General features: G+C 39.5%; 1 protein-coding gene across 1 annotated transcript in view; it reads left to right on the top strand.

The window, feature by feature from the left end:
* Window positions 1-4,480: 4,480 nt before the first annotated feature.
* The window catches only part of LOC148755038 (uncharacterized), a 67,163-nt gene continuing 43,821 nt past the window's right edge, over window positions 4,481-27,822 (top strand). The window contains 5 exon segments of the mRNA XM_088793424.1: window positions 4,481-4,525; window positions 4,668-4,718; window positions 26,151-26,802; window positions 26,888-26,994; window positions 26,997-27,378. Coding sequence (XP_088649550.1) covers window positions 4,481-4,525; window positions 4,668-4,718; window positions 26,151-26,802; window positions 26,888-26,994; window positions 26,997-27,378 — 1,237 coding nt within the window.

Raw genomic sequence — 27,822 nt, 5'->3', positions numbered from 1 at the left:
AAATTGTTCCATGGTGTAGCAACAGCTGTGTGTTAATGTGTGAGACACTGCTGTGTCTTTCAGTGCTTCTCTGAGTATTGCTATTTTTTATCCCAATGCCGTTTTGGATAGTTCTTTTAGGTAAAAAAGTAAAAAATATGTCGAAGATAGAGAACAAGCTGACAACATTTTGAGATTCAAATCTGAATTTAAACAAGGTATCTTTAGCATTCTCATATAGAGAAGTGTCATTTATTCAAGTTCTCTTTAATGTCAGGAGTAAAGCTTTATGCTGTATTGTCTAAGACTGAAGTAATGTCTTGATGATCCTGTTCTTTTTCTTCTCTCAGGTGTAAGATCCAATATAAAAACCTATCAGTCATAAAAAATAAGTAATGCTATAAAATGTTTAGAAAAATGTACTCATCAGGCATAATTTAGTAAAAAGAAGTTAATACAATATTATGACCACAGTCCTATTTGGTAATAGAACAAGATGCACATATTGGTTTTAAAAAGGATCATCTCTGGGATGTGGACCACTTGCATAATGTCTATTTTCTTCTATTGGGTTGTGTATATTTTGCTGTATTAGGCAATTTTGAAACTGTTATTTGTTTCTTTGTCTTTCCTGAGTTAAGCCATTCTTATAATAGATACGATTCTTTTTTCTGTCAAAGATAAAAGTTTTGTTTAAAACTGGACGCAGGGGGTAGATGGGTGGTTCAGTTGGTTAGAGCGTGAGCTCTGGGCAATGGGCTGCTGGTTCGATTCCCACATGTGCCAGCGAGCTGCGCCCTCCACTTCTAGAATGAAGTCAATGAACTGCCGCTTAGCCTCGCGGGTGACCAGATGGCTCTGTTAGTTGGAGTGCGGGCTCTCAACTACAAGGTTGTTGATTCCACTCCTGCAAGGGATGATGGGCTGAACCCCTTGCAACTAACAATTATGACTGGGCCTGGAGCTGAGCTGCACCCTCGACAACTAAGATTGAAAGGACAACAACTTGACTTGGAAAAGTCCTGGAAGAACACACTGTTCCCCCAATAAAGTCCTGTTCCCCTTCCCAATAAAATGTTTAAATAAAATAAAATGAAACTGGACACAAAGTGGGGAGAAGAGATTTTAATTGGTAATATATACTTACAAGAGATAAACGAGTCCAGTGTGAATTGAACTCCACTTTGATTTGTACACAGGTGACTGGGACTTTAAAGGGGAAAATGTGGAGAAAGAGAGAGGGTGGGCTGGGGCTCAGCAGAGCGAGGGAAGTGAAAAAGTACAAAAAGCACGAAGGCGGAAGTGGTCCATGTAAAATCCACCTGCGTTTTCTAACTGGTGCTTACTGAAAGTAAGCTCTTACCCTCTCACAGAGACTGTGAGACAGATGCCCTAACTTCAGGTGGTGGCTGTAAGAAAGAACTTGTTTGGCTGACTTGATTGTCTCAGGCAGGCACTTTGAGGGGGTTAAATGTCATCCTAAGGATGAATCCTAAGCTATTAGAATCTGTGTTTTCTTCAGATCTTTATAGTCCAAAGTTGATACTCCTATATGAGATGCAGGTGTATCGATAAGTATTATCGATAGCTGTGCACAGACTTAATTTCAAGGCCCGATACGCAAGACACACCACCACATGCCAGGATGAAGGGGTTAAAGTTTTATTACAAGGTGAAAGTAAGTAAGACAAGACAGAGATTAGGGGAATATATCATCATACCACTAACAAGCAAGGAGGCAATTCATCATACCACGAGGGCCCAGTCAATTAGCATCGTAGAAACAGCACCGGCCCTTCATCAGCATAGGCAAAATCCCAGTCGAGTAAAGTCATCAACAAGGGCGGAATATCTTGCAGCAGCCGACGGGGCCAGGGAACAACAACAACTACTGCTGTGCCTGCCTCGGCTTTCTGGGATTTTGAGGACTTCACTAACAACAGCGGCAAGGAGCCAATAAGCATACGTGTTAACAATACAAGGAACTGGACTTGGATCTGGCTAGGATCCGGGGCCAGTCCTTGGTACCAGATTAGATGTATCGGAGCTCGGCCCACCTGCGCCAAGGCGAAGGCCAGGCTCCACATCCTGTAAATATTTTCTTGTTCCTTGGGAGGGTAGCCAGTCCTTCCAAGGCCAAGCACGTACTCCAGCCACTGAGAGAATTTACATCCCCAAATGTTCCCAGGCAGACCTTCATATTTTCTGTTCCTTACAGCAGGCCAGGAGAATATTATGTAGATTTTCATAAAGGAGAGAAATATCTTTTTTTTTTTCTTGCATCGCTGTACTCCATTTTTATTTTATTCCCCCGTCACACCCGTATTCCTAAGTGATATCTTTATGAACCTTCAATTCCTATGGCAGCTTTGAATTTAAAAGGTAAACTCATGGACGTAGTACCCGTATTCTTCTCCCCCCTTTTTAACTATGTATTGCAAAATTTTCAAGCATTAAGAAGACCATACAATACGCATTTATCTACATCTGTTACCTCTATGTAAACAACTTATAATTTTGCCATATTGTTTTGTTTAATGGCTTTCCGTGAAAATTTGTTAAGTATGTTTTCAATGATATAATTTCAAACCTAAATACATTACTGTGAGTGGCTTTATAAAGCAAGTATGTTTTCCTATGTTATTTCAATATTATTTTTATGCTTAAGCGGAACCCACCGCACATTCAAGTTTCCCCAATTGTAACCAATGTCTTTAACTGCTGTTGCACTTTCAATCAGGATTTTTTTTCGTAGACTAAGCATTGTATGTGGCGATGAACTTCACGTTCAACCCCTGGGTTTGGGGATCCCATCCCGAGATAACCCTGGGCAAGAGAGAAGGTCAAGCGCAATATCCTAGCAACCACATAAAGAAGTGGGAAGGTTGCTAACTCGTGAAAACAGGCGACAGTGGTGTTTTCTGGGAAATGTAGTCTTCTATGAAACTGGCAGGCACGCAGGGCCCTGGGAATGGGTCTTCTAGGCTCTGTCCTCTCCTGTACAGCTCTAGTCCCGACTCCCTGCTTCCTGGAAATCAGCTGATAGTCTTACAGGGGTTCCCTTGTAGGTAAGTAACTACTTTCCTCTTGCTGCTTTTCGGATTCTCTCTTTGTCCTTAAGATTTGGCATTTTAATTATGATGTGTCTTGGTGTCGGCCTAGTTAGGTTCATCTGGTTTGCGACTCTCCGTGCTCATGGACTTACATATCTATTTTATTTTTCAGGTTAGCGTAATTCTGTGTGATTATTTCTTCATGTAGGTTCTCAATTGATTGCTCTCTTCTTCTGGTATCCCTGTAATGCAAATGTTGGTATGCTTGATGTTGTCCATGAGGTCCCTTAAACTCTCCTCAATTTTTTTGATTCTTTTTTCTTTCTGCTGTTCTGATTGTTTTCTGCTACCTTGTCTTCTACATTACTGATTCTACATCGATCCTCCGCTTTACCTAATCTACTGGTGATTCCCTTTAATGTATTCTTCATTTCCATTATCGTATTCTTTATTTCTGACTGGTTCTTTTTCATCTTGCCTGTCTCCATTTATATGTTTCCTATCTCATTGTGGAAGTTCTCCTTGAGGTCACTGAGCATTTTGATAACCAGTATTTGGAACTCTGATTTGGGTAGATTGGTAGTCTTTACTCTGTTGTTAGTTCTTTTTCTGGACTTTTGTTCTTTTATTTGGGACATAGTTCTTGGTCTCCTCATTTGGGCTGCCTGTCTATGTTTGTTTCTATGTACTAGGCAGGGCTGCTATGTCTCTAGATACTAGTATGGGTGTCCTTGTGTCGTAGGTGAGCTGTGGGGTTCAGCAGCGCAGTATTTCTGGTCATCTGAGCCACGAACTCCAGTAGTGTCATTGTGTGGGTTGTGTGTGCCCTCCTCTTGTAGCTGACCTTGGTTTCTGTTTGCAGGTCAGTGAGAGGGACTGACCCTCAGGCTCTTTAGTTGTGAGGACTGGCTATGACCATAGTGGAGAAGTTGTGCAGAGGCTGATCCTACAGAGCAGAATCTGCCTCAGCAGGGCTTTGGTATCTGCCCAATCTGCCCCTTGGGTGTGCCGTACTTTGAGGCATCTGGGTGATGCTTCAGCTCATTTCAAAGCTGGCCACTGTGGGTGCCAGTTCCAGGACCACCTGGGAGGGGATCCACTGCTGGTCAAGTTCAGCAGCAGCATGTGTCCCACCTGGTGCCACCCAGCAGGACTGAAAAAGAAATCCACAGATGGCTGCTGCCTGTGCCGTGCTTGGAAATGCCTTGAGGGGCCAACCTGCGTACCAAGGCCAGGTGGCACTAGTGCCAGGCTTAGGGCTTCTCAGCCAGAGGTATTTCTTGATACGCCCATGCCAGATGCTGCTTATCTGGGTTCTGTGAACCTTTGAGAGACCCCAGGAGATTCTGCAGCATGAGCCAAGGCAGGCGGTCTGCATGAAAAAGCCACTTGAAATGGCTTGAACGTGCCTGGAAGTTGCGTAGGGCTTGTTCTCAAGTCACCAGGGCATGGCAAACAAGGGCATTAGCCAGCTTCATAGAGACTCAGATATGGTGGGTACCTATATCTGCACGCAGGGAAGGGGTGGGCTCAACAAAGAAACAGGCTTCTGCCAGTTCCTTTGTCCAGGAGAAAGTTGCTTCTGTAGCCCCTGCCCCAAGCCATACAACTTTTCCTCACCTTATGTCCCTGCAGCCTTTGCAGCTGCTGCCCCAGTACTGGAGCTCAGGAACAGTGATTCTGTTTGTGAGTGAGTCCTAGCGGGCTCTTGAAGAGGTGTGGCCAGGACTCTACTCGCCCTCTATCTCACCCAGTCACAGTGTCCTGGTGTTCACAACCATGAATTATGGGGACTTCTCTCCCCACCCTGGAACCCTGGATTGGAGTGGGCCTAGGACCTCTTACCCCTCTGTAGTGGACCTCCACAGCCGAGACTCCCTCCCAATTTTTAATGGTCACACGCGGGTATGGGACCAGCCTGTTCTGTGTCTCTGCTCCTTCTCCCAGTCTCGAGGTGTCTTCTTCTGCATGTCCATAGTTGTAGGGCTTTGGTTCAGCAAGATTTTAGGTGATTCTCAATGATGCTTCTTTGTGGTTATTATAGTTGTAATTTTGATATAGTCGTTAAGAGAAGGTAAGCCTAGCATGTACCTATGCTCCATCTTATCTGGAACGTTTATGTTTCTTATAAATGTTTTTTATCAAGGTGAGGAATTTCTCTGGTCCTATTTTTCTTAGGGAATTTTATCATGAATGGAGTTTAATGTCCTTTCTGCTTATTTGGACTTCATTTCACTCTTGTTTTCTAATTTCTTAGATGGAAGCTCGATTATTGACTTGAGAGTTTCTCTGTTTTGTAATGTAAGCATTTAGTGGTATCAATTTTTATATCAGCACTGTTTTAGCTGCCTCCTGCAAAGTTTTATATATCATGTTTTCATTTCATTTTGTTCAGTGTACTTTGTTTTATTTTTTGAGACTTCCTCTTTGAACAATATTTAGAAATGTGTTCTTTAATTTCCAAGATTTGGTGACCTTTTTTATAACTTTCTGTAGCTGATTTTTAGTTTGATTTCACTGTGGTGCGAGAACACACTCTATTTTGTTTCCATTAAACTTTTTTTGATGGCCCAAGATATTGCCAATTGCGGTACGTTCTATATAGTTTTGAAAAGTATATGTATTCTGCTGTTACTGCATGGTGTTTTCTGTAAATGTCTATGAGAGCATGTTGGTTGATGGTTTTGTTATGTTGTGTACTTGCTTATTTTCTGTGTAGGTGTATCAGTTCATAGAAGGGGATGTTGAAGGTTCTTACTATAATTATAAATTTATCTATTTCTCTTTTTAATTCTCTTATTTTTTGCTTCATATATTTGGATTCTCTGTTGTTGTGATGTGCACATTTCTTATTGACACGCCATTTTTTTGGATTGTTCCTTTAATCATTATGTAATGTTCTTCTGTGTCTCTCTTAATGTTTTTTTCTGTGCAGTCTCCTTTATCTGGTAGTAATATAGACCTTCAGCTTTTTTGTTTGCATGTTTAATATTTAAGTGGTATATCTTTTTCTGGTCTATGACTTGTAGACTTCCCTACATCATTACTTTGAAGTGAGTTTCTTGTAGACAGTACATAGATTATTTTTGCATCCTTCTGATTGTCTGTCTTTTAAACGTTGTCTTTAGATGGCTTGCATTTGAGGTAATTATTGCTATTTTAGGGCTTAAGTCTGCTGGTTTTATTTTTTTCTGTTTCTTTTTTTTTTTTCTTTTCTGTTGGTTCCTTGAAAATTTATTAGCATTCCATTTTGATCTGCCTGTAGTGTTTTGGACGTGTTTCTCCTGTATAGTTCTTTGTAGTGGTTTCCCTAGGAATTCCGTTTTAAATAAATCATCAGAGGATGCTAGTGTTCACATTTGACTAATTTGAGTGAAGTGTACCTCCTTTTACCTTCCCTCATTTATAATATAACTTGCTTAAATGTTTTCTCTGTACATACTAAGAACTATATCAGACAGTTATGTTTCCACCATGAAAGTTTAGAAAATATAAGACAAGGAATTCCTATTGCATTGATAGTACGCCCTCATCTATGGTTTTGCTTACCATGGATTCTGTTACCCGGGGTGTACCAAGGTTCTAAAATTGTAAATGAATATTACAGAAATAAACAATTATAATCATAAGTTTTAACTTGTGCATTATTCTGAGTAACATAATGAAATCTTGGGGTGTTCTGTGTGGGACATAAGTCATTCCTTTGTCTGGTGTCTCCACACTGAGTATGCTACCATTTATCACTTAGTAGCCGTCTCGATTATGAGATCGACTGTCAGGGCATTGCAGTGCTTTTGTGCAAGTAATCCTTATTTTACTTCATAATGGGCCCAAAGCCCAAGAGTCTTGGTGCTGGCAATTCGGATATGCCAGAGAAGCCGTTAAGTGCTTCTTTTAAGTCAAAAGGTAAACGTTCTTGACTTAAGGGGAAAAAGTCATATGCTGAAGTTGCTACAATGGACAGTACTAAGAAATCTACTGGCTGTGAAATTGTGGAGGAGGAAAAAGAAATGTCCTAGTTTGCCTGGAGAGAGAGACCACATTCACATAACTTTAATTACAGTATATTGTTATAATTGTTCTATTTCGTTGTTAGTTATTGTTGTTAACCTATTACTGTGCCTAATTTACAAATTAAACTTTATCATGGGTCCATATGTATAGGAAGAACGTAGTACATACAGGGTTTTGTAGTGGCCTAAGTTTCAGGCACTCACTGGGGGATCTTGGAATGTATCTCCCACGGATAAGTGATATAATTTTTACCTCTTCTCTTGTTCTATTTTCTCCTTGACAGTGTAAGAGCCCTAAACATTTACAATCTATAAGGAGAATTTTTGTAGCCATTCTTTGAGGATAGTCCTGCCGGTGATAAATTGTCTAAATTTTGCTTCATCTGAGAATGTCTTGATTTACACTTCATTCCTGAGGATAATTTTCAGTGCAAATCCAATTTTGGGTGAACAGTTTTTAGCACTTGAATAATTGTGCCATGTTCTTATACCCTCTGTGATTTCTCATGAAATGTGTCTGTTGTCCCAGTTGTTTTTCCACTATGGTTAAGATTGCTGTTGTTTTGCTGCTTTCACAATTTCTCCCTTAGTTTTTAGATGTCTGACTATTTTGTGTCCTGGTGGGAATTTATTTGGGCTTATTCCATTTGAGCTTTCCATAGTAAATAGTCTGTCTGCATTTTTTATGTCTAGGTCTGTCAGCTGACAAACCTCGTGTCCTCCATTGTCTCTGCTCCACATCTGGGCAAGATAATGATTAAGTCTGTCCCTTCCATGCTTGGCATGAATGAGGCCATTTAAATCACACAGATCCTGACTTACTATAACTTGTCAGGTATACACAGCAACTCTCACTCTGGCTCCATCCTCTGACCCCAGTAAAATCTAAGACCACTTGCTCCGTCCTTCAAACTATTTTCAGAGTGTGTTGGGTGTGTACCCGGCTCTTTCCTGAAAGCCCCAATATGTGAATAATGAAGTTTCTCATATCCTCAGACTCACTAAGAAAACAACCAAAACCTGGATATGTAAAGAGGGAGGAAACCAGAAATTGAAACAGATGTCTCCAAATGAAAAAGGAAAAAGACAAGAAAAGGTGATCAGTGGAGGAAGCGTCGGTAGAGGCGGTGGTGACGACTTGCTGCGGCGGCGGAGGAGATAGCGCCTGCTTTCTGAGAGCTGACAGGACACTGAGGGTACGTCCTGTGCCTGAATCCAGGTCGGTGGGATGCACGTGGGCCTTCTCCTCACTAGGAGCTGGAGGTGTTAGCCGTCCTGACATGTCAGTTATGAGGCTCAATAAATCAAACAGGCCAAGCTCTGATGTTTGGAAAATACAAGCAGTCCCTGTCTGTTCCAGGTCTCCGTTGGTTTTCTCAGGGGATGTCACATGTGGCTCCCTGCTTGCCCTGGTTGGCAGCTGGCCAGCCTCAGCAGGAAGCCCTACTTCTGGAAAGGTGTGGCTGGGGACACTATCACGGGAAGGGTGGCAAGGCTCCTAGGAGCAGAGGAAACATCTCTAGGGGCGGGAAGCCTCTCAGAAGACCCTGGAGTCGGTGTGGAGAGCAACTGCTGGCCGGGAGGGACTCGGAGAGGCCTGTGGCTCTGTCAACTGGCTGTAGAAACACTTGATCCATGTTTGCAGACAGTGACGCTCAGTCTTTGGGAGTCAGAGTGGCAAAGGGGTGAAGGAGGAATTGTCCCTTCTTCCTCTACACAGTGCGCAGGCAGCACTGCCCTGTGTAACCTACTGTCTGTTGTCAAGTTTCACCGGATTGCGCTGAGCTGCGTCCGTCTCAGCCCGAATTCCACAGCCCTCTGGCCGGGTCCACCTGATGGTCCAGGCTTGTCTCCCGCAGCTGCTCCCCGTGAACATCCTAGCCAGGCACGCTCCCTGTCTCCCATTCCCCCCCGCATTTCAGACACTGATAATGCTCTTTCCTTCATCCAGAGGCAGGCCAGTTTCCACCCCCGTTTCACAGACAGGTGCCTGGGGACTTTGTGGTTCTGGGACAATTTTCCCCACAGCTTATGTTCAGTGCTCAGTGTGTGGATTTCTTTGTACGGGGATTTTTCCTAGGTTTCTACCCATTGTATAGGGACTTTCCTCAGTGACACACCATGACTCAGGAATTGTTCTCCTTCCTGAGATTTTCCCACAGTCCTCCCTCGACCTAGGTCTCGTTCCAATAGTGCCCAGGCTCCACTGTACGATTGAGTCTGCCAGGCAGAACTGGCAGAGCACAGGCAGGCGGGTATGGGTGGAAATGTCTTTGGACTTTCATTTGACTCTGTCCTTCTGCAGGTGCCTACTGCCTTGTTTTCTCCTTACTCTTGTCCTCCTGTTTTTGGTTGATGGAGTTGAATGTTACTGCTCTTTACTTGTGTCCCAGTGAGGAGTGATGTGGAGTTGGGTTATGGCCCACAAACTGTCTATCTTATGCAAATGGAAAATTTGGGCCCAGAGAAGGCTGATTAGCAGAATTCAAGGTTCTGATTACCACCCCCCTTGATAAGAGCATCACCTTTTATAGCATGTCTTCCCCCCAATCCATCAGTAGGAAGGGAAAATGAGTCGCCAAGAAGGGCTGCCTTCTCCTAGCTCATCTAATGTGTTCCAGCTTGTTTGGCTCTTCCCTGAGTCCCTCTGAGCCCGAGGTTTGCTTCCTTACCATAACTGAGACTCTGTAGAAGGTTGATGCCCCCTTCCTTTGCTGTGTCGTTGGTGATCTTGGATGGAGGTGAATGTGGGCCCTTTTTATTCTTTTTGTAAGTATTATGCCAGAAGGCATAACCCAGGCCATCCCAGCATCCTCTCATTGGTGCTGTGCCTTACGTCCTTACCCTGATTTGCCTGTAGGCCAGAGGAGGTGGTAAGGACTGGGGTATCTGAGGCTGCTCTAAAAGTACATTTCTACCAGCTGCGTGTGGAATGGGGCTAATCTCCGCATGTGGCAGCTCCTTTCCTGATTATATCCAACCCTGTCTGAGACCTCTGGGAAAATTCCGTGATCTGAATGCTGAGTCATGCTTAGTTTCTTAGGAGACATATGTCACCTTTCCTACGTCTCACTGATCAGTAGGGGAGGAGGGAAGGGAGAAGTGTGGAGATGGGGTTGCGCAGGTGCAGGACGCAGACCTAGTTCAGTGCTCCAAGCTTCCTGCATCCCAGAACTACCACAGCTGTGGGAGAGGGAAGAACTCAGACTGCTAGGGCTCCACTTATGGCCCACAGGGATGAGGGGAAAGCATATAACATGGCTGAACCCAATGCTCATGGCAGATACCTCGGAGCAAAGACGGAGGGAAGAAGGCTGAAAACTGTGGTTTAAGCCCTCAGTGCTGCAGGGAACGGAAGCCTTAGGCAGTGAGACAAGCTGCTCCCTCCCTACCTTCCAAGAGCTTACCCCGACCCCACCTGCCCAGTCCTAGAAGCAGAACAGTAACAGTGTCAGATCAAAATAACAGAATATTTGCAGTTCTGAGAACTGTGGTCCACAAACACCGACTCACAGCCCAACTAGTTCTGGCCAAGGTGAGGGAGCCGTGGAAAGAGGACTGGATGTGGTGGTGGTCGCTGCCATTGCTCTGGGACACCGCTCACAACCCACCCCACCCCTGTCCCCCCCTTCTGGGTGGATCCCTGCAGGAGTAAACAGAGCTGCTGAAACAGCTTCGTGGTGCAGGAAGAGCTTTGGAACTTCAAAAGCTCTCCATATTCCCACATGGACGTGGCACACTATGACCCAGGCGACCTGTTCACAGAGGAGAAGCCCGCCTTCTAGGAAATTGCCCCATTGTGTGAGAAGCTAGAATGGTGCAGAGAAAATATAACACTACAGTGTGAAAGAGAATAACAGGCTGCAGTCAGAGAAAATAAAACATTCTACCAACACCTACTAGAAAACAAATGAAAGGCCTTTTCCTATCAACCTGTTGCAGAACCCACTCCTGTAGATGTCTAGGAAGAGAAATAATAAATCATTATTTGCCATGAATAACCAAGGCAACAAAACAACTCAGATAGAAAATGAAAAGTCTCCAGAAAATGAACTTAAAGATATGGAAATATGTGACTTAAATGACAAAGAATTGAAGATTACAGTTCTGAAAAAACTCATCGAGATGCAAGAAAACACAGATAAGCAATTTATTGAACTCAGAAGCACAGTCAAAGAACAACATGAACATTTTACCAAAGGGATAGAAAATTTTAAACAGAACCAAATAGAATTTCTGGAAATTAAGAACTCAGTAGAAGAAATTAAGAATGAAATAGTCAGCTTAGGTAGTAGAGTTGCTGATAGAGGTTCCAGATAGAGGAAAGAATCAATGACATCGAAGATAGAAACCTGGATATGACACAGATGGAAGAAGAAGAGACTTGAGACTTAAAAGACATGAAAGAACTCTACAAGAACTTTCTGACTCCATCAGAAAGAGCAATGTGAGAATAATGGGCATACCAGAAGGAGAATAAAGAGAGAAGGGAACAGTGAGTATATTCAAACAAATAGTCGACGAGAACTTCCCATACTTGTGGAAAGAACTGGACCCTCGAATCCAAGAAGCAAATAGAACACCGAATTACCTCAACCCCAACAGGCCTTCTCCAAGGCACATTATATTGAAGCTGTCAAAAATCAACGACAAAGAAAGAATCCTCAAGGCAGCCAGGGAAAAGAAGATGGTAACCTACAAAGGAAAGCCCATTAGAATATAATCAGATTTTGCCGCAGAAACTCTACAAGCCAGGAGGGAGTGGAACCAAATATTTAAATTATTGAAAGAGAGAAATCATGAGCCAAGAATAATTTACCTAGCAAAGATATCCTTTAGATATGAAGGAGGACTAAAGACCTTTCCAGACATACAGAAACTGAGGGAATTTTCTAACGACCTGCACTACAAGAAATAGTAAAGGAGGCTATTCGATCACCATCAACAGGGACAATTTGTGGCAACCAAAACATAAAAAGGGGGAGAGTAAAGACCTGAACTGCAATATGGGAATGGAGAAAGTAAGCATGCTGGAGAAAATGGAATACTCTAAATATCAAACTTTCTTTTATATAAACTTAATGGTAACCACTCAAAAAAAATCCAGAGCTGAAATATATACTGTAATAAAGGAAGAAACAGAGGGAATCATCATAGAATACCACCACAGAGAAATAATGGACAACAGCAAAAAGGCAAAGAAACAATGGAGACACAGCCTTACCAGAAAACTATAGATAGAATGACAGGAAATCCTCACATATCAATAATCACCCTAAATGTAAATGGACTGAACTCACCATAAAAAGGCACAGAGTAGCCGACTGGATCAAAAAACTAAACCTAACCATATGCTGTCTCCAAGAGACACATCTCAGCTACAAGGACAAATATAGACTCAAATGGAAAGGATGAAAATTGACACTCGCAGGAAATGGTACCCAGAGAAAATCAGGTGTAGCCATAATGATATCAGGTGAAACAGACTTCAGGGTAAAAAAGGTAACAAGAGGTAAATATGGACATTTTATAATGATAAAGGGGACTATACAACAAGAAGATATAACAGTCGTTAATATTTATGCCGCCATTCAGGGAGCACCGAAATATACCAGGCAACTGCTAACAGAACTAAAGGGAGAAATTGACCAAAACACAATTATGCTAGAGAACCTAAATACATCATTGACAGCTATGGATAGATCATCCAAACAGAAAATAAATAACGAAATAGCAGCCCTAAATGACACATTAGATGAAATGGACATAATTGACATTTTTAGAGCACTTCATCCTAAAACATCAGACTATACATTATGCATTTTTTTCTAGTGTACATAGAACATTCTTAAGGATAGACCATATATTGGGACATAAAACTAGCCTCAGCAAATTTAAGAAGATTAAAATCATACCAAGCATATTCTCTGATCACAAGGCTTTGAAATTGGATATCAACCGCAAAAAGAAAGCAGAAAACAACCACAAATACGTGGAGATTAAACAACGTACTTTTAAAGAACGTCTGTGTTAAAGAAGAAATAAGAGGAGAGATCAGAAGATACATAGAAACAAATGAGAATGAAAATACATCCTACCAAAATTGTTAGGATGCAGCGAAAGCAGTTTTTAGAGGGAAATTTATATCATTACAGGCCTATCTCAAGAAACAAGAAAAATCTCAAATAAATAACCTCATGTTACACCTTAAAAAACTAGAAAGAAAAGGACAAATGAAACCCAAGGACAGCATAAGAAAGGAACTAATAAACATCAGAGCAGAACTAAATGAAATAGAGAACAAAGAGACAATAGAAAAAATTAATGTGACAAAGGGCTGGTTCTTTGAAAAGATTAACAAAATTGACAAACCCTTGGCTAGACTTACCAAGATAAAAAGAGAAAAGACACTAATAAAATCAGAAATGAAAGAGGGGAAGTGATCATGGATGACACAGAAATATAAAGGATTATCCAAGAATACTATGAAGGACTATATGCCACCAAATTCCATAACCTAGAAGAAATGGACAAGTGCTTAGAAACATATAGCCTTCCTAGGCTGATCCATGAAGAACTGGAAAATCTAAATAGATTGATCACCAGTAACGAAATTGAATCAGTCATCCAAAACCTTCCCAAAAGCAAAAGTCCGGGACCAGATGGCTTCACTAGTGAATTCTACCAAACCTTCAAAGAGGATCTGATACCAATCCTGCTCAAAATCTTCCAAAAAATTGAAGAAGAGACAGTACTCCCTAACTCATTTTATGAGGCCAACATTACCCTGATACCAAAACCTGGTAAAGATACCACAAAAAAAGAAAACTGTAGACCAATATGTCTGATGAATACAGATGCAAAAATCCTAAACAAAATTCTAGCAAATCGAATGCAGCAATACATTAAAAAGATTATTCATACGACCAAGTGGAGTTTATCCCAGGGGCATAAGAATGGTTCAACATACGCAAATCTGTCAATGTGATACATCACATAATCAAAATAAAGGACAAAAATCGTATGATTATATGAATTGATGCAGAAATAGTGTTTGACGAGATACAATGTCCATTTATGATTAAAACACTTAATCAAATGGGTATAGAAGGAAAATGCCTTAACATAATGAAGGCCATATGTGACAAACCTCAGCTAATCTCATAATTAACGATGAAAAACTGAAGGCCTTTGCTCTACGTTCAGGAGCACGACAGGGCTGTCCCCTATCATCTGTGCTTTTCAACATAGTGTTGGAAGTCCTCACCAGAGCAATCAGGCAAGAACAAGAAATAAAAGGCATCCAAATTGGTAATGAAGAAGTTAAATTGTCACTCTTTATAAATCACATGATGCTGTACAGATAAAACCCTAAAGACTCCACCAAAAAGCTATTAGAAACTATCAACGAATACAGTACAGTTGCCGACTACAAAATCAACGCACAAAAGTCCATTGCCTTCCTATATACTAACAATGAGCTCTCAGAGAAATAAATAAATAAATAAATAAATAAATAAATAAATAAATAAATAACTATTCCTTTTGCAATTGCAGCAAAAAGAATAAAACACCTAGGAATAAACTTAACCAAGGATGTAAAAGACCTCTATGCTGAAAACTACAAGACATTGTTAAAAGAAATTGAAGAAGACACAAAGAAATGGAAAGACATTCCGTGCTCATGGATTGGAAGAATCAACATAGTTAAAATGGCCATATTACCCAAAGCCACATACAGATTTAATGCAATCCCCATCAAAATCCCAAAGGCATTTTTTAAAGAAGTAGAACAAAAAATCATCAGATTTGTTTGGAACCACAAAAGACCTCGAATAGCCAAAGCAATCTTAAGAAAAAAGAACAATAATGGAGGTATCACACTTCCTGACTTTGGCTTGTACTACAGGGCTACAATAATGAAAACAGCATAGTATTGGCAGACAAATAGACACATGGACCAATGGAATAGAGTTGGGGACCCAGAAATAAAACCCCATAAATATGGACAGATAATTTTTGACAAAGAAGCAAAAAACATATAATGGAGCAAAGACAGCCTCTTCAATAAATGGTGCTGGCAGAATTGGATAGCCACGTGCAAAATAATGAAACTGGATTGCTATCTGTCACCATGTACCAAAATTAATTCAAAATGGATCAAAGACTTAAGCATAAGACCTGAAACAATAAACTGCATAGAAGAAAACATAGGTACTAAACTTATGGACCTTGGGTTCAAAGAGCATTTTGTGAACTTGACTCCAAAGGCAATGGAAGTAAAAGCTAAAATAAACGAATGGGACTATATGAAACTTAAAAGCTTCTGCACAGCAAAAGAAACCATCGACAAAATAAAGAGGCAACCAACTGAATGGGAGAAGATTTTTGCAAACAGTGCCTCCGATAAAGGGCTAATATCCAAAATACACAAGGAACTCATGCAACTCAACAACAAAAAAACAACCCAATTGAATAATGGGCAGACGATCTGAAGAGACATTTCTCCAAAGAGGACATACAAATGGAAAATAGACATGTGAAAAAATGCTCAACATCACTAATCATCAGAGAAATGTAAATAAAAACCACAATGAGATATCACCTCACCCCAGTCAGAATGGCTACCATCAACAAGACAAAGAGTAGCAAGTGTTGGAGAGGCTGTGGAGAAAAGGGAACCCTCATACACTGTTGTTGGGAATGCAGACTGGTGCAGCCGCTATGGAAGGCATTGTGGAGGTTCTTTAAAAAATTACGAATAGAGTTACCATATGACCCAGCAATCCCTCTCCTGGGTATCTACCCAAAAAATCTAAAAACATTTATCCATAAAGACACGTGTGCTCCAATGTTCATTGCAGCTTTATTTACGGTGGCCAAGACATGGAAACAACCAAAATGTCCTTTGATAGATGAATGGATAAAGAAGTTGTGGTATATATACACAATGGAATACTATTCGGTGGTAAGAAAAGATGAAATAGGACCATTTGTGACAACATGGATGGATCTTGAGAGTATAATGCTAAGCGAAATAAGTCAGACAGAAAAAGCAGAGAACCATACGATTTCACTGATATATGGTATGTAAACCAAAAAAACACAAAAGAACAAGATAAACTAATGAGAAACAAAAATTCATAGACACAGACAATAGATTAGTGGTTACCAGAGCGTAAAGGGGGAGGGTGGTGGGAGATGAGGGTAAGGGCGATCAAATATATGGTGATGGAAGGAGAACTGATTCTGGGTGGTGAACCCACAATGGGATTTATAGTTGATGTAATACAGAATTGTATACCTGAAATCTATGTAATATTACTAACAATTGTCACCCCAATGAACTTTTAAAAAAAAAAAAGTAAGGGAAAACGGGTAGAAGTGATACATTAATTTGATCAGTGGTTTTGTAGTTGGATAAACTACGTACTACATAATTAATAAATACGAATTATGGAAGATTTATAAATTAGAAATGTAACTCCTCTAAATGTGCTACTATAAATGCAAAAATACAACCTTTGTCATTACTAGAAGGGAAACACCATGATAATACAAAGAAAACAGACCTATCACTGAAGAGTTTTTGTTTAAAAAACATATGACTATTAATATGTAAATAGCACATCATAAAGTAAGATAGATGTAAGTGTCATATCAGTGTCAATGTGTTAAAGTCACTTATTAAGAGAAAATGGTATGAGATTATAAGAAAGAGACATACTTGAAAATAATTTTGAATGTTTAAAATATGAAATGCATAATATGCAGAGAATACACATAAAACCATTCAGGCTTAATTTATATAAGTATTGCATATAGTTTCGATTCAGATTAAGATTCATACAGTAATCAAAAGGACACTTTGATAAAGCTATGAAGATAATTTGAAAAGGAGATGTAGAGGCTGTAGATACCTGTGTGCCAATTAATTTATCATTAAAATCCATAAAAACTGCAAGACACATGAAGAGAAACAGCAAACATTAGATATAATAGACCTATATATACCACTCTGATTTCATACAAGATATGGTGGACAATAACTAAGATTCTAGAACAGGAGTTGGTAAATTATGTTCCTTGACCTAAATCCAGCTAGCTGCCTGTTTTTGTAAATAACAGTTTTTATGGAACATAGTTAATTGTTTGCGTATTTGTTATGGCTGCTTTTTTGGTACAACAAAATGGTTGAATAGTTGTGCCTGAGATAATATGGCCTGTAATGCCTGAAATACTCACCATCAGATGCTGTACATAAAAATCTTGTTGACCCCTGCTCTGTGTCTAATACATATTGATAAGGGTTTTTTTAAATTCTATACTCTGAATATATCATATAAAACCCTCTCTGAAGTGTTAATGGAGTAACAAAACATAAATATATTTTGGGTTAAAAGAAAACTTCATTAAGTTTGCAACGTTAATTTAATATAATTTAATAACACTAGAAATTATAGACAGTGTGAGAGAAAAACATCCTGTCTATAAATTAAAAATACATATTTTTGAAAAAACTGTTATAAAAGTATAAAATATATTTGTGAACCTGTGTCCAGTGGTCTCTAGGAACTCAGCAAAGCTCCTGTTTTAGAGTTTACAGTTTCTTACAGTAAAGGGTACATATAAAATCAACAAAGGGAAAAGTCATGGTGGACAGCATCCAAGACAGACTCAATGCAAAAGTTGATTTTCTTCTCCTGGTAGAATTGTATGGAAAGTGCTTAATTCTGTCAACAGAGATGTATGACAGCACACATGAAGTATTGCCAAGCAGAGAAATTTACCCAAGCATTGGTGTCAAAGGTTTTTATTGAGGGTCGGTTATGTAGGGCCAGAGTACCTGAGTGACTGATGTATTTACTCACTGTGTAGCCCCTCGAGTGAGGCCCAAGGCCCCAACCATAAATCCCAGTGTGAGCCTGAACTGTCTGGTGTGGCCCCAGCCCCCAGGTATGTAAACACACTCTTACCAGGCAGGATGTTCCATGGGCTTACAAAGTGTCCCCCAAGAGTTGGTCAGAGAGCAGTCATTTTGGAATATCCAGGATGAGAAAACCCCAAACTGGTGAATTAAACCTTTCATGCACACAACTTTTGGGGAATGGGTATAGCATTGCATAAGGGAAAGTTTCAACACAAGGAATTTTGAGAAGACTTAAGCAAAGCAGAAGTTGTTGTTGTTGTTTTTAATATCACTTGAATAATTGGAAAGCTATAATGGTATAAATTAAGTAAAAGCCAAAACATGGTTCTTGGAATAGAAAGAATTAAATAAAATGCATAGAGTAGCTGTCCTATGCTGGAAAAATGAGAGAAAGCATTTTATAAGAAGTCACAGTGCACAGCACACAGCTGTAGATATACAGCTGCACAAATATGGAAATTTTGAAAAACTTTGAGCAACATGAAATAAGACTGAAATAAAAGAATATATTAATATCATGGTCATAGAGTAGAATACTACTTTAAAATTCTGAGTCCTCGCCATGTGGATAAACATACTTGAAGAACAGAATGGCATAAGATCTCTTCTAACATGTATTAAAGATATATTGTGAATCTGCTATAACTGGTACAGAATGGTAGTTGCATAGGGATAATTATAAACCTTTGAAACACAGTACAGAGCCCAGAAACAACTGCGTGCTCTAATGACAACTGATTTATGAACAGGTGACAGTGCAGAAAGCTGCAAAAGCCATTTATATGAAAACTGGCGTTGTGCCCCAGCTTTATACCCTACCACAAAACTCAATTTGCTGTGGATTTACACGGAAGGGATCTATGTATATTTGTTTTGGTTTCCATGTTCCAACAGCTAGTAAGGGATAGAGTAATGAGTGGGAGGTACTTGCTACATACATTCCTCACAAATGTGTTGTTTCTATGAAGAATTCAGATCTTGTCATCACTTTCTATGTCCTTCCACGACGCTCTATTTATAGCAGCTCTCTTCTTGTCCAGCAGTCAGTCCATCTATACCCATCTTGTATTTTAACCCTAAGCACTCATCAGCTCTTCTTACTTCTGAAATCACATTTCAAAATCTCCACTTCTGTGTCCTATTTGAAAATTTCAGAGGCCTACTCCTCCCTCCCATATATTCTCCACTTCCTGTGGTCCTACTAATCATGATTCCCGAGCTCAGTGCCTCCTTGGATTTGATCTTATTTTTGTCTGTGCTTCCCTGTGTGCTTAGTCACATCTCATTGGCCTGTTATAACGTTGTGTCCCTAGTACCTCAATCACAATAAGGAACAGGAATAGGCATACAGTGGATTTTTATGAGCGAATAAAGTTTGATTCCCAGTCTCTTTCTCCTCCGAATTTGTCTGTCTCTAAGCTCTTCTTCCTGTACAGTAACACCCTCTGTGCTTGTGTCATCCATCCCCGTAATTCAGGCCTTTTTGCCTCATCCTGATGACCTCATCTCACCTTTAGGGCAGCTGTACCTCAGTGTTATGGTGTCTTTATTGTCAAAATGACCAAATGAAGATGAAATTTTCCTCTCACAGCTCAGAAATCCTTATTTTTCCACTTCTGACATAGTTATTTTGTTCTACTACCTACTCTCATAGCACAACCATGAAATCACTTGAAAGTGCTGATTGCTCATCTCGGTCATCCTCACACTGATCCTTCAACACTTTCTGACATGTTAGTTTTTCTTTGTACTCAGTCTTTTCATATTCTCACTGTCTTAATAGCATTCCCCAAAACGAGAGTCTTGCTCTTTAGTGCCTTGGTTATTGTCATTCCTAATTAGTGTTCATTTTTACATGATGCATCCAAATCACCTTCTTCTGGATTCATAAAAGAATATATGGGTTATAAACGTAGGGTTTACAATCAACTTAATATATAAAATTTGACTTACTGTTATTAGTGACTGTCCAATGTGAACCTCTCTTGCATCATCAGTTGTAGTCATGTTGCCTACCTTGTTGCGAGAGCTTATCTGATCCAGTTTCCTAAGTGTCACAATCCTTGTGACATTCTTCCCTACATTCCACTTTTCATCATTGTATGCTTTTTCTATATAGGTTCTTAAATTCATTCAATTTCTTAGCATGACTTGCCATAGGAAGGTCTCCTATTTTTTTTTAAAATTACTCCACATTCAGGGCAGCTGGTTGGTCAGTTTGTTGGCACTCGAGCTCTGGGCAACAGAGATGCCGGTTCGATTCCCATGTGGGCCAGCGAGCTGTGCCCTCCGTAACCCAGATGAAATCAATGAGCTGCCACTCAGCTCCTAGGTGGCCAGATGGCTCAGTTGGTTGGAGCGCGGGATCTTAACCACAAGGTTGCCAGTTCGACTCCCATCTGCAACGGATGGTGGGCTGTACCCGCTGCGACTAACAACGGGCGACTGGACCTGGAACTGAGCTGCGCCCTCCACAACTAAGATTGAAATGACAACAACTTGACTTGGATGGAGCTGATGAGTCCTGGGAAAAACACATCACCGTTACCCAATAAAAAGTCCTGGAAATACACACTTTTCCCCAATAAAGTCCCGTTTACCCCCCCCCCCCCCAAATTGCTCCACATTCTATTTTGGCTAAGATTCCTACTTGTATAAAAGAATCATGGGATATTTTAGTTTACTTTAATTTCCTTTTTGTAAATCTCCCGTCCACTTCATGGCTTTTTCACAAGAAGATGAGACTTTTCACAGTCTATTCCACATAAAATACAGTTCTTGAAGGAGCCCTTTTCCCCTCCTGGAAATCCACTAAAAAGAATGTCGTCTGTGTAATTCATCCTTTCTCTGGTATATAATATAAATAAGTACTCTATAATTGTGTATTAACTCCAAAGCCAGGTAGATGAGAGGTATTTCATATTGATTCACTCTGAAAGCACTATCCCAAATGCCAATGCCCAAGGCAATTTTCTGTTCCCCCATCAATTATGTATAATAACAGGTAATTAATTATTCAGTTACATGTAATTAATTATTGTTCTGGTGGATCTTGGGTTGCCAGCGTCATGAAATCATCTCCTTCCTGACTGAAAAAATTCTGACACTGCACCTTAATGACCTGAAAGTTTTCCAAATGATGTTAGCTCAAAAGCATGTTTGTTAGAATCTTTTCATTGAAATGTCAGCACTTTGAAATAGTTAGTACATCGTCCTTACCGGAGGGTTAGAGATTGTCCTTTCTTGATGAGACGAACTCTGGCCCAACTTACAGCAGAGCTTTCAGGCAAGCATCAGAGTTAAACACCATGTGTAGATGTCTGAACTCTCATGGTTGTAGATAAGAATTGTAAGTAATAATTTTCAAATAGGAAAAGTCTGCTGTGGGTTCATAATAAGAATAGTGCAGTGACAAGAAAATTTGACTGTTTCCTTGAGAGAAAAATACAATAAACCCACTGGTAAAGAAAAGTTTTAGGCATAATATCTTTAAGGACATCAAATCTGATTTTCAAAGAAGTCAGTGAATGTTCGATTCATCAAAATGCATGAACAACATTTTTAGAGGGAAATTGTTGACATCGTACTTACCCTGAGTTATAATAGACCAAAAATATTCCCATTAATATACAAGAATATCAACTAAACAGATTCCATAAGTTTGGATTAGGGCCTACAGAAGTGCCATTTTATAAAGCTCCATCAATAAGTCTGTAATACATCCCCAGTTGACCTACTAGAGGTTTAAATACAGAAGTAAGGTTTTGGCTAAGGAAACATTTAAGATCATAACTAAATGATAATTGATGATACTATGTTTTTGTTGCCAAATATTATGCAAGTTCTACCAGTACTGTGAACAATACTGGAAAACTTGATAGATGAGTTTAATGACCGTTTTCGTAAATATACTTTATGTGTACGAATTTAATGTAAGGCAAGGCGAAAATCTCTCTGATTTTTGTATGCACCCCTGGAATTCCTCTAATAGTAATGCATGCATCAGAGAAACGTGATTTAGCATTTCTTTTATTTTTATTTGAAATAAAATAGACTCATAGGAATAGCAAAAATAACACAAAGATTTTGTGTCCCCTTTCACCGTGTTCCTCTAGGGGTGACATCTTAGTAGCTGTAGTGGAGTATCAAAACCCGGAAACTGGTATTGGCACATTACTCTTAATTAGGTGACTACTGACCTTCTTCAGTTTTTACTATTGTTTTAACTTCCATTCATTTGTATCTTTTTGTGTGTCTGCGTGTGCATGCAAGCCTTTAGCTCTGTGCAGCTTTACGCCATAAATAGTTTTGTGTAAGTACCACCACAGTTAAGATACAGAATTGTTACAGTACCATAAAAGCACTTTGTGCTACTTTTTGTCTTTATACTTACCCACCGTCATTCTCCCTAGGGGTCATTTGTGTCCCTTGGCCACCACTAGTCTGCTCTTCATTTCTATAGTTTTGTCCTTTCAAGAAAGTTAAGTAAATGGAATCACATATCATAATCTTTTGAGATTCACTTTTTTTGTCTTACGAACTATAATACCGTTGAGGTTTATCCAGATTGTTTCTGTATCAGTGATTATTGACCCACTGAAGGATACTTGGGTTGTTTTTAGTATTTTCCTATTGTAAATAAAGCCGCCAGGTGTAGTAATGTATAGGTTTTTGTGTGAACATGGTATTCCTTTCTCTGGGTTAAATTACTGAAAGGATTCAATTTTATGTTCGTGTGGTATGTATATGTTTAGTTATATGAGAAATTGCCACTAATTTTCCAGAGAGCCTGTGCTATTTTCCATTTCTACCTTTAGTGTATGAGAGATCTATTTTTTTTTTCAACATCATCAGCATTTGTTATCTCTAATTTTAGCTGTTCCAGTTGGTGAGCAGATGTCTTGTAGTGCTCTAATTTGCTTTCCTTGATGGCTAATAATGTTGGATGACTTTTCATGGACTTATTTGCTACATAAATATTACCTTTTGGGAAATACCTGTTGTGTCTTTTGCCCATTTCATCTGTCAGTCTGTAGCCAGCTTTCATACTCTTAACAATGTCTTTCATTGTTCATTGCAGAAACATTTTTAATTTTTTCTCTCTCTCTTTTTTAATCTTATTGTGGAATATTGGGGAACAGTGTGTTTCTCCAGGTCCCATCAGCTCAAAGTCAATTCATTGTCTAGTTTTGGAGGGCCCAGCTCAGCTCCAAGTCCAGTTGCCGTTTTCAATCTTTAGTTTTAAGGGGAACAGCCCACCATCCCATGCGGGAATTGAACCAGGAACATTGTTGTTAAGAGCTAACACAAGAGCTCGCGCTCTAACCAATTGAGCCATCCAGTCACACCAAACATTTGCAATTTTGATGACATCCAATTTCGTACATTTCTAAAACTGGATGTTTTTTTTTCTTATGTCCAAAACTCCATGTCTAGACCCAGGTTTCCATATGTTTCTTCTGTTTTTCCTTTCCAATTTTATAGTTTTATGCTTTACATCTAAATCCATGACACATCTTGCATTAGTATTTGTACATGATGGGTATAGGCCAACATTAATTATTTAGTCCATGGTGGTCCAATTGTTGAGCATCATTTATTGAAAAGACTATTCTTGCATTGAATTGCTTTTACACCTTTGTGAGAAATCATTTGGCTGTTCCTGTGTTGATCTATTTTTTGGTTCTATTTTTGTTTCATTGGTCTATATTTTCATTTCTCTGTTAATACTACACTGTCTTGATTACTATAGCTACTTAATAAGGCTGAACATAAGGTAAATTGTATTCCTCTTTTACAAAATTGTTATAGCTGTTGTGTCTTTTTCTTTTCACATGAAGTTGAGAACATGCCTGTGTATAAACAATTTTACTGGGATTTTGGTAGGACTTGTATTAAATTGATAGAATAATTTTGGTAGTTGACATCTTTCCTAGATTGAGTCTTCAAATTCATGACATAGTGCGTTTCTCCACTTATTTAGATCTTCTTTGATTGCTTTCATCAGTGTTTTGGGATTGTTAGCAATACGGATCCTATGAGTGGAATTTTAGGTTTATGGCTAGGTAATATTTCAATTTGAGTGTGTAAATAGTGAATGATAGCTAGAGTATGAGTGTTTCAAAGTGGATCTACAGGGAAGTCAGAAAAGAATGTGAGTACCAGATTTTTTTTTGAAATGAACAATTGTAGAAGAAAATAGGCTGGACCAGAAGATGGTAGAAAGTACTGTGGACTTGTAGATTTGTGGAATGATAGTTTGAACACATAAAGTAATACAGGTCATGTAAAACTAAATTTTCCAGCAGGATGTCTCTTAATTCTTTCATCTTTTTGGGGTTTTGAGTGTGTACTGGGCTATGCATCATCTTAGGTGTTTAGCTAAGCCTGACATGCTTTCATGGCATATGGGTGGCAGTAGGGTAATAGTCATATATACATAATATTTTTTTAATGATAGCTAAACATAAAGGATATTTCCAAACTTTCTAGGACTCAGTAGAAACTGGTGACCCTTAAGGTTCTCACAATTGTTAGAAAACACGTATGTTAAAAACTGCATAGAAGTAGAGTTAAGTATGGGACATGGTTAAAATTGGTTTTAAGAACAGGAGTGAGCATATTAAAAAGGTAATACTGAGGATACTCTGGTCAAAAATTATTTAGTTTTGAACAGCAGTAATAAAAACCAAAGTACCAGAGCCACAATACAGCAATGAATCCCATTTAGGTGGAAAGATGGCTTTTCCTCCATTTACTTTTACACTTCCTCTTGGACATTTGTGTTCCAAAGAATGAGAGACAGGAGAATTAGAGCTTGGATTTTAGGACTGTTTCTTTAAATATGAGGAAATTTATTCCATTATAAATTTATTTTGGTATTGACATGTAGAAAGTAAATGGGGAACCTCCAAATGGAAGCATATGAGTATCCTCCATTTTAATCTGCATTTGATAGTTTAAGAGCCTAGGTCCTGATAATCTCCGTAATCCACACCCTTTCTCTATTGGTACCTTCAAAAACACTTAACCATTATTATTATTTTTTTTTTTTATGGTTGTTGAATTCACACCATTCATTCCCTGATTTGTTTTGTCCATGGGACCCAACTTTCTTAAAACCCTTATGTTCCTAATTCTGCATTCCATTCCTTTATGCCCAAGTTTGAAATTATATTTTAATATGCCAAAATACTCATGATAGTCACCTCCAAGTTCTTATCCTTTTTTCCCCTTACAGCACGCTTCCTGCATCCCAAGGAAGGAGAATATAGTTAACATATACTTGAAATTACCACAGTGCTGGATAACTAAGCAAGAAATAAAATTGTGAAATGTGTAGTAGGACAAATGTCTACATGGCTTTCTACATTAAAAATATGTTAAATTTCATAAGGAATTTTTTAACTTTCTCATATTTAGAAGACTGCTGATTTGATCTTTTAGAGAAGAGCCAGGAAAACCAAGTCAATTTTTTAGATCAAGTTTTTTTTCTTTTCTTTTTTTCTTTTTAAAGATTTTATTGGGGAGGGCAACAGGACTTTATTGGCCTTCCAGGCCTTCCCCCCCCTCCCCCAAGTCAAGTTGTTGTCCTTTCAATCTTAGTTGTGGAGGGTGCTGTTCAGCTTCAAGTTGTTGTCCTTTCAGTCTTACTTGTGGAGGGCGCAGCTCAGCTCCAGGTCCAGTTGCTGTTGCCAGTTGCAGGGGGCACAGCCCACCATCCCTTGCAGGAGTTGAACCAGCAACCTTATGGTTGAGAGGACACGCTCCAACCAACTGAGCCATCCGGGATCTCAGCTGCAGCTCAGCTCAAGGTGCCATGTTCAATTTTAGTTGCAGGGGGCGCTGCCCACCAACCCTTGCGGGACTCGAGGAGTTGAACCGGCAACCTTGTGGTTGAGAGCCTACTGGCCCATGTGGGAATCGAACTGGCAGCCTTCGGAGTTAGGAGCATGGAGCTCTAACCGCCTGAGCCATCGGGCCGGCCCTTTAGGTCAAGTTTTATTCACCACATACAGACCATGCACTACAGAGCAAGAGACGGTTTCAGGAAAACCATTTAATCTGGGCACAGACATTGTTCCTTCAAGAAAAATACTCTCTACGTGTGACACTGTGGGGCCTACATACGTGGATCTCTACGCATTGGCTCCTCATAATGACTCAAAAAAGTAGATTGATGAATTTAATGCATCTCATTTCAATACTAGAGGTGAGAGAACAAACACTAGAGAGAAGCCTTTTGGTTACAATCAAAATGGTCAAACTTTTAGTTTTGTGGATGAACTTACTTTAGGGCAGTCTTTTGAATGTAATGAACGTGGTAATGCTTTGCATGATAAGGCTATCTTCATTACACGGAAGTGTGCTTACACAAAAGAGAAATCTTTTCATGTATTTGGAGGAAACCTATGTACTGAGTCAACCCTTGTTGCTCCAAGTAGTCACTGTGAATTTCATGAAGACAAATGTCATAAAATTGGGGACAGTTTCAGGAGGGTTGCTCAAGTTCAGAGAACTAATACAAGAGAGAAAACTTTTGGTCAAAAAGCACAGTTCACAGAATATCAGAGAAATCACACAGAAGTGCAACCCCTTGAATGTCGGAAAAACTTCAACTACAATTCAGCCATAAACGTACAACAGAGAACTCACACATTAGAGCTATCTTGTGATAATAAGACACGTGAGGAAACTTTCAGTTCTCAGTCAGCCTTTCGTATACAGCAGAGAACTCAAGTGACGGAAAAATGCTATGAGTGTCATGAATATCAAAAATACTTCTGTAGGAGGTCATCCTTCATTTTACATCAAAGAAGTCACACAGGTAAGAAAAATTTATGAATGTAATGAACGTGGGACAGCTTCCTTCTGGAAATTTTCCCTAGATGAACATCAGAGAACTCACACAGGGGAGAAACCCTATGAATGTACTGAATGTGGGAAAACTTTCACACACAAAACAGGCTTTGTAGTACATCAGAGAACTCACACAGGGGAGAAACCTTATAAATGTAATTTAATGAATGTGGAAAAACTTTCAGGAAGATGTCAAACCTTATAAATCCTCAGAGAATTCACAGAGGGGAGAAACCCTATCAATGTCCTGAATGTCATAAAACGTACTCCAATAAGTCAAGCTTTAGAAAACATCGGAGAATTCAAACAGGGGAGAAACTGTCTTAATGTAGTGAATGTGGAAAAACTTTCACTGTCAAGACAAACTTCAGACAACGTCAGAGAACTCACACAGGGGAGAAACCCTATAAATGTAATGAATGTGGAAGAGCTTTCACCTGCATGTCACACCGCAGAAGACATCACAGAACTCACACAGGAAAGAAGCCCTATGAATGTAACGAATGTGGAAAAACTTTCCACTGGAAGTCACATCTTGGAAAACATTGGAGCACTCAACACAGGAGACAAACCCTATGAAAATGGACAAGTGTATTTTCATGTCACACCTCAAAGGACATCAGAGAAATCCCACAGGGGAAAAGTTTGGGAATGTATGACATGTGAGAAAAAATGGTTTATTTCATATGCATATGGAGAGCCTCAGATAAATGAAATGCAAACTCCAAAGAGGTGATCAGATCTGGAGGCTTATATGCCATTTAAACAAAAGGAGAATAATTTTGCAAACAGGTGTCTGGACAAGAAAAAATGGTTTAGAACTTCTACAGGTGGTTAGTTTTGGGAATGTAAATATTCAGAGAAATCAATGGGAGAAGAGTGTTATTTCATTAAGATTTGTTTATGCAGATATTGCTTGGTGCCATCTCCAATGATACGAGTTGTCTACTTTTGCTTATACCAGAGAGGGATGGGGAACAATTTTATG

Source organism: Rhinolophus sinicus, chromosome 16 (assembly GCF_057876585.1).
Source record: "Rhinolophus sinicus isolate RSI-liver-muscle chromosome 16, RSI-T2T, whole genome shotgun sequence".
In the NCBI taxonomy this organism is placed as follows: domain Eukaryota; kingdom Metazoa; phylum Chordata; class Mammalia; order Chiroptera; family Rhinolophidae; genus Rhinolophus; species Rhinolophus sinicus.
Note: the sequence above shows the minus strand (reverse complement) of the source record. Positions and strands in the feature narration are given on the sequence as shown.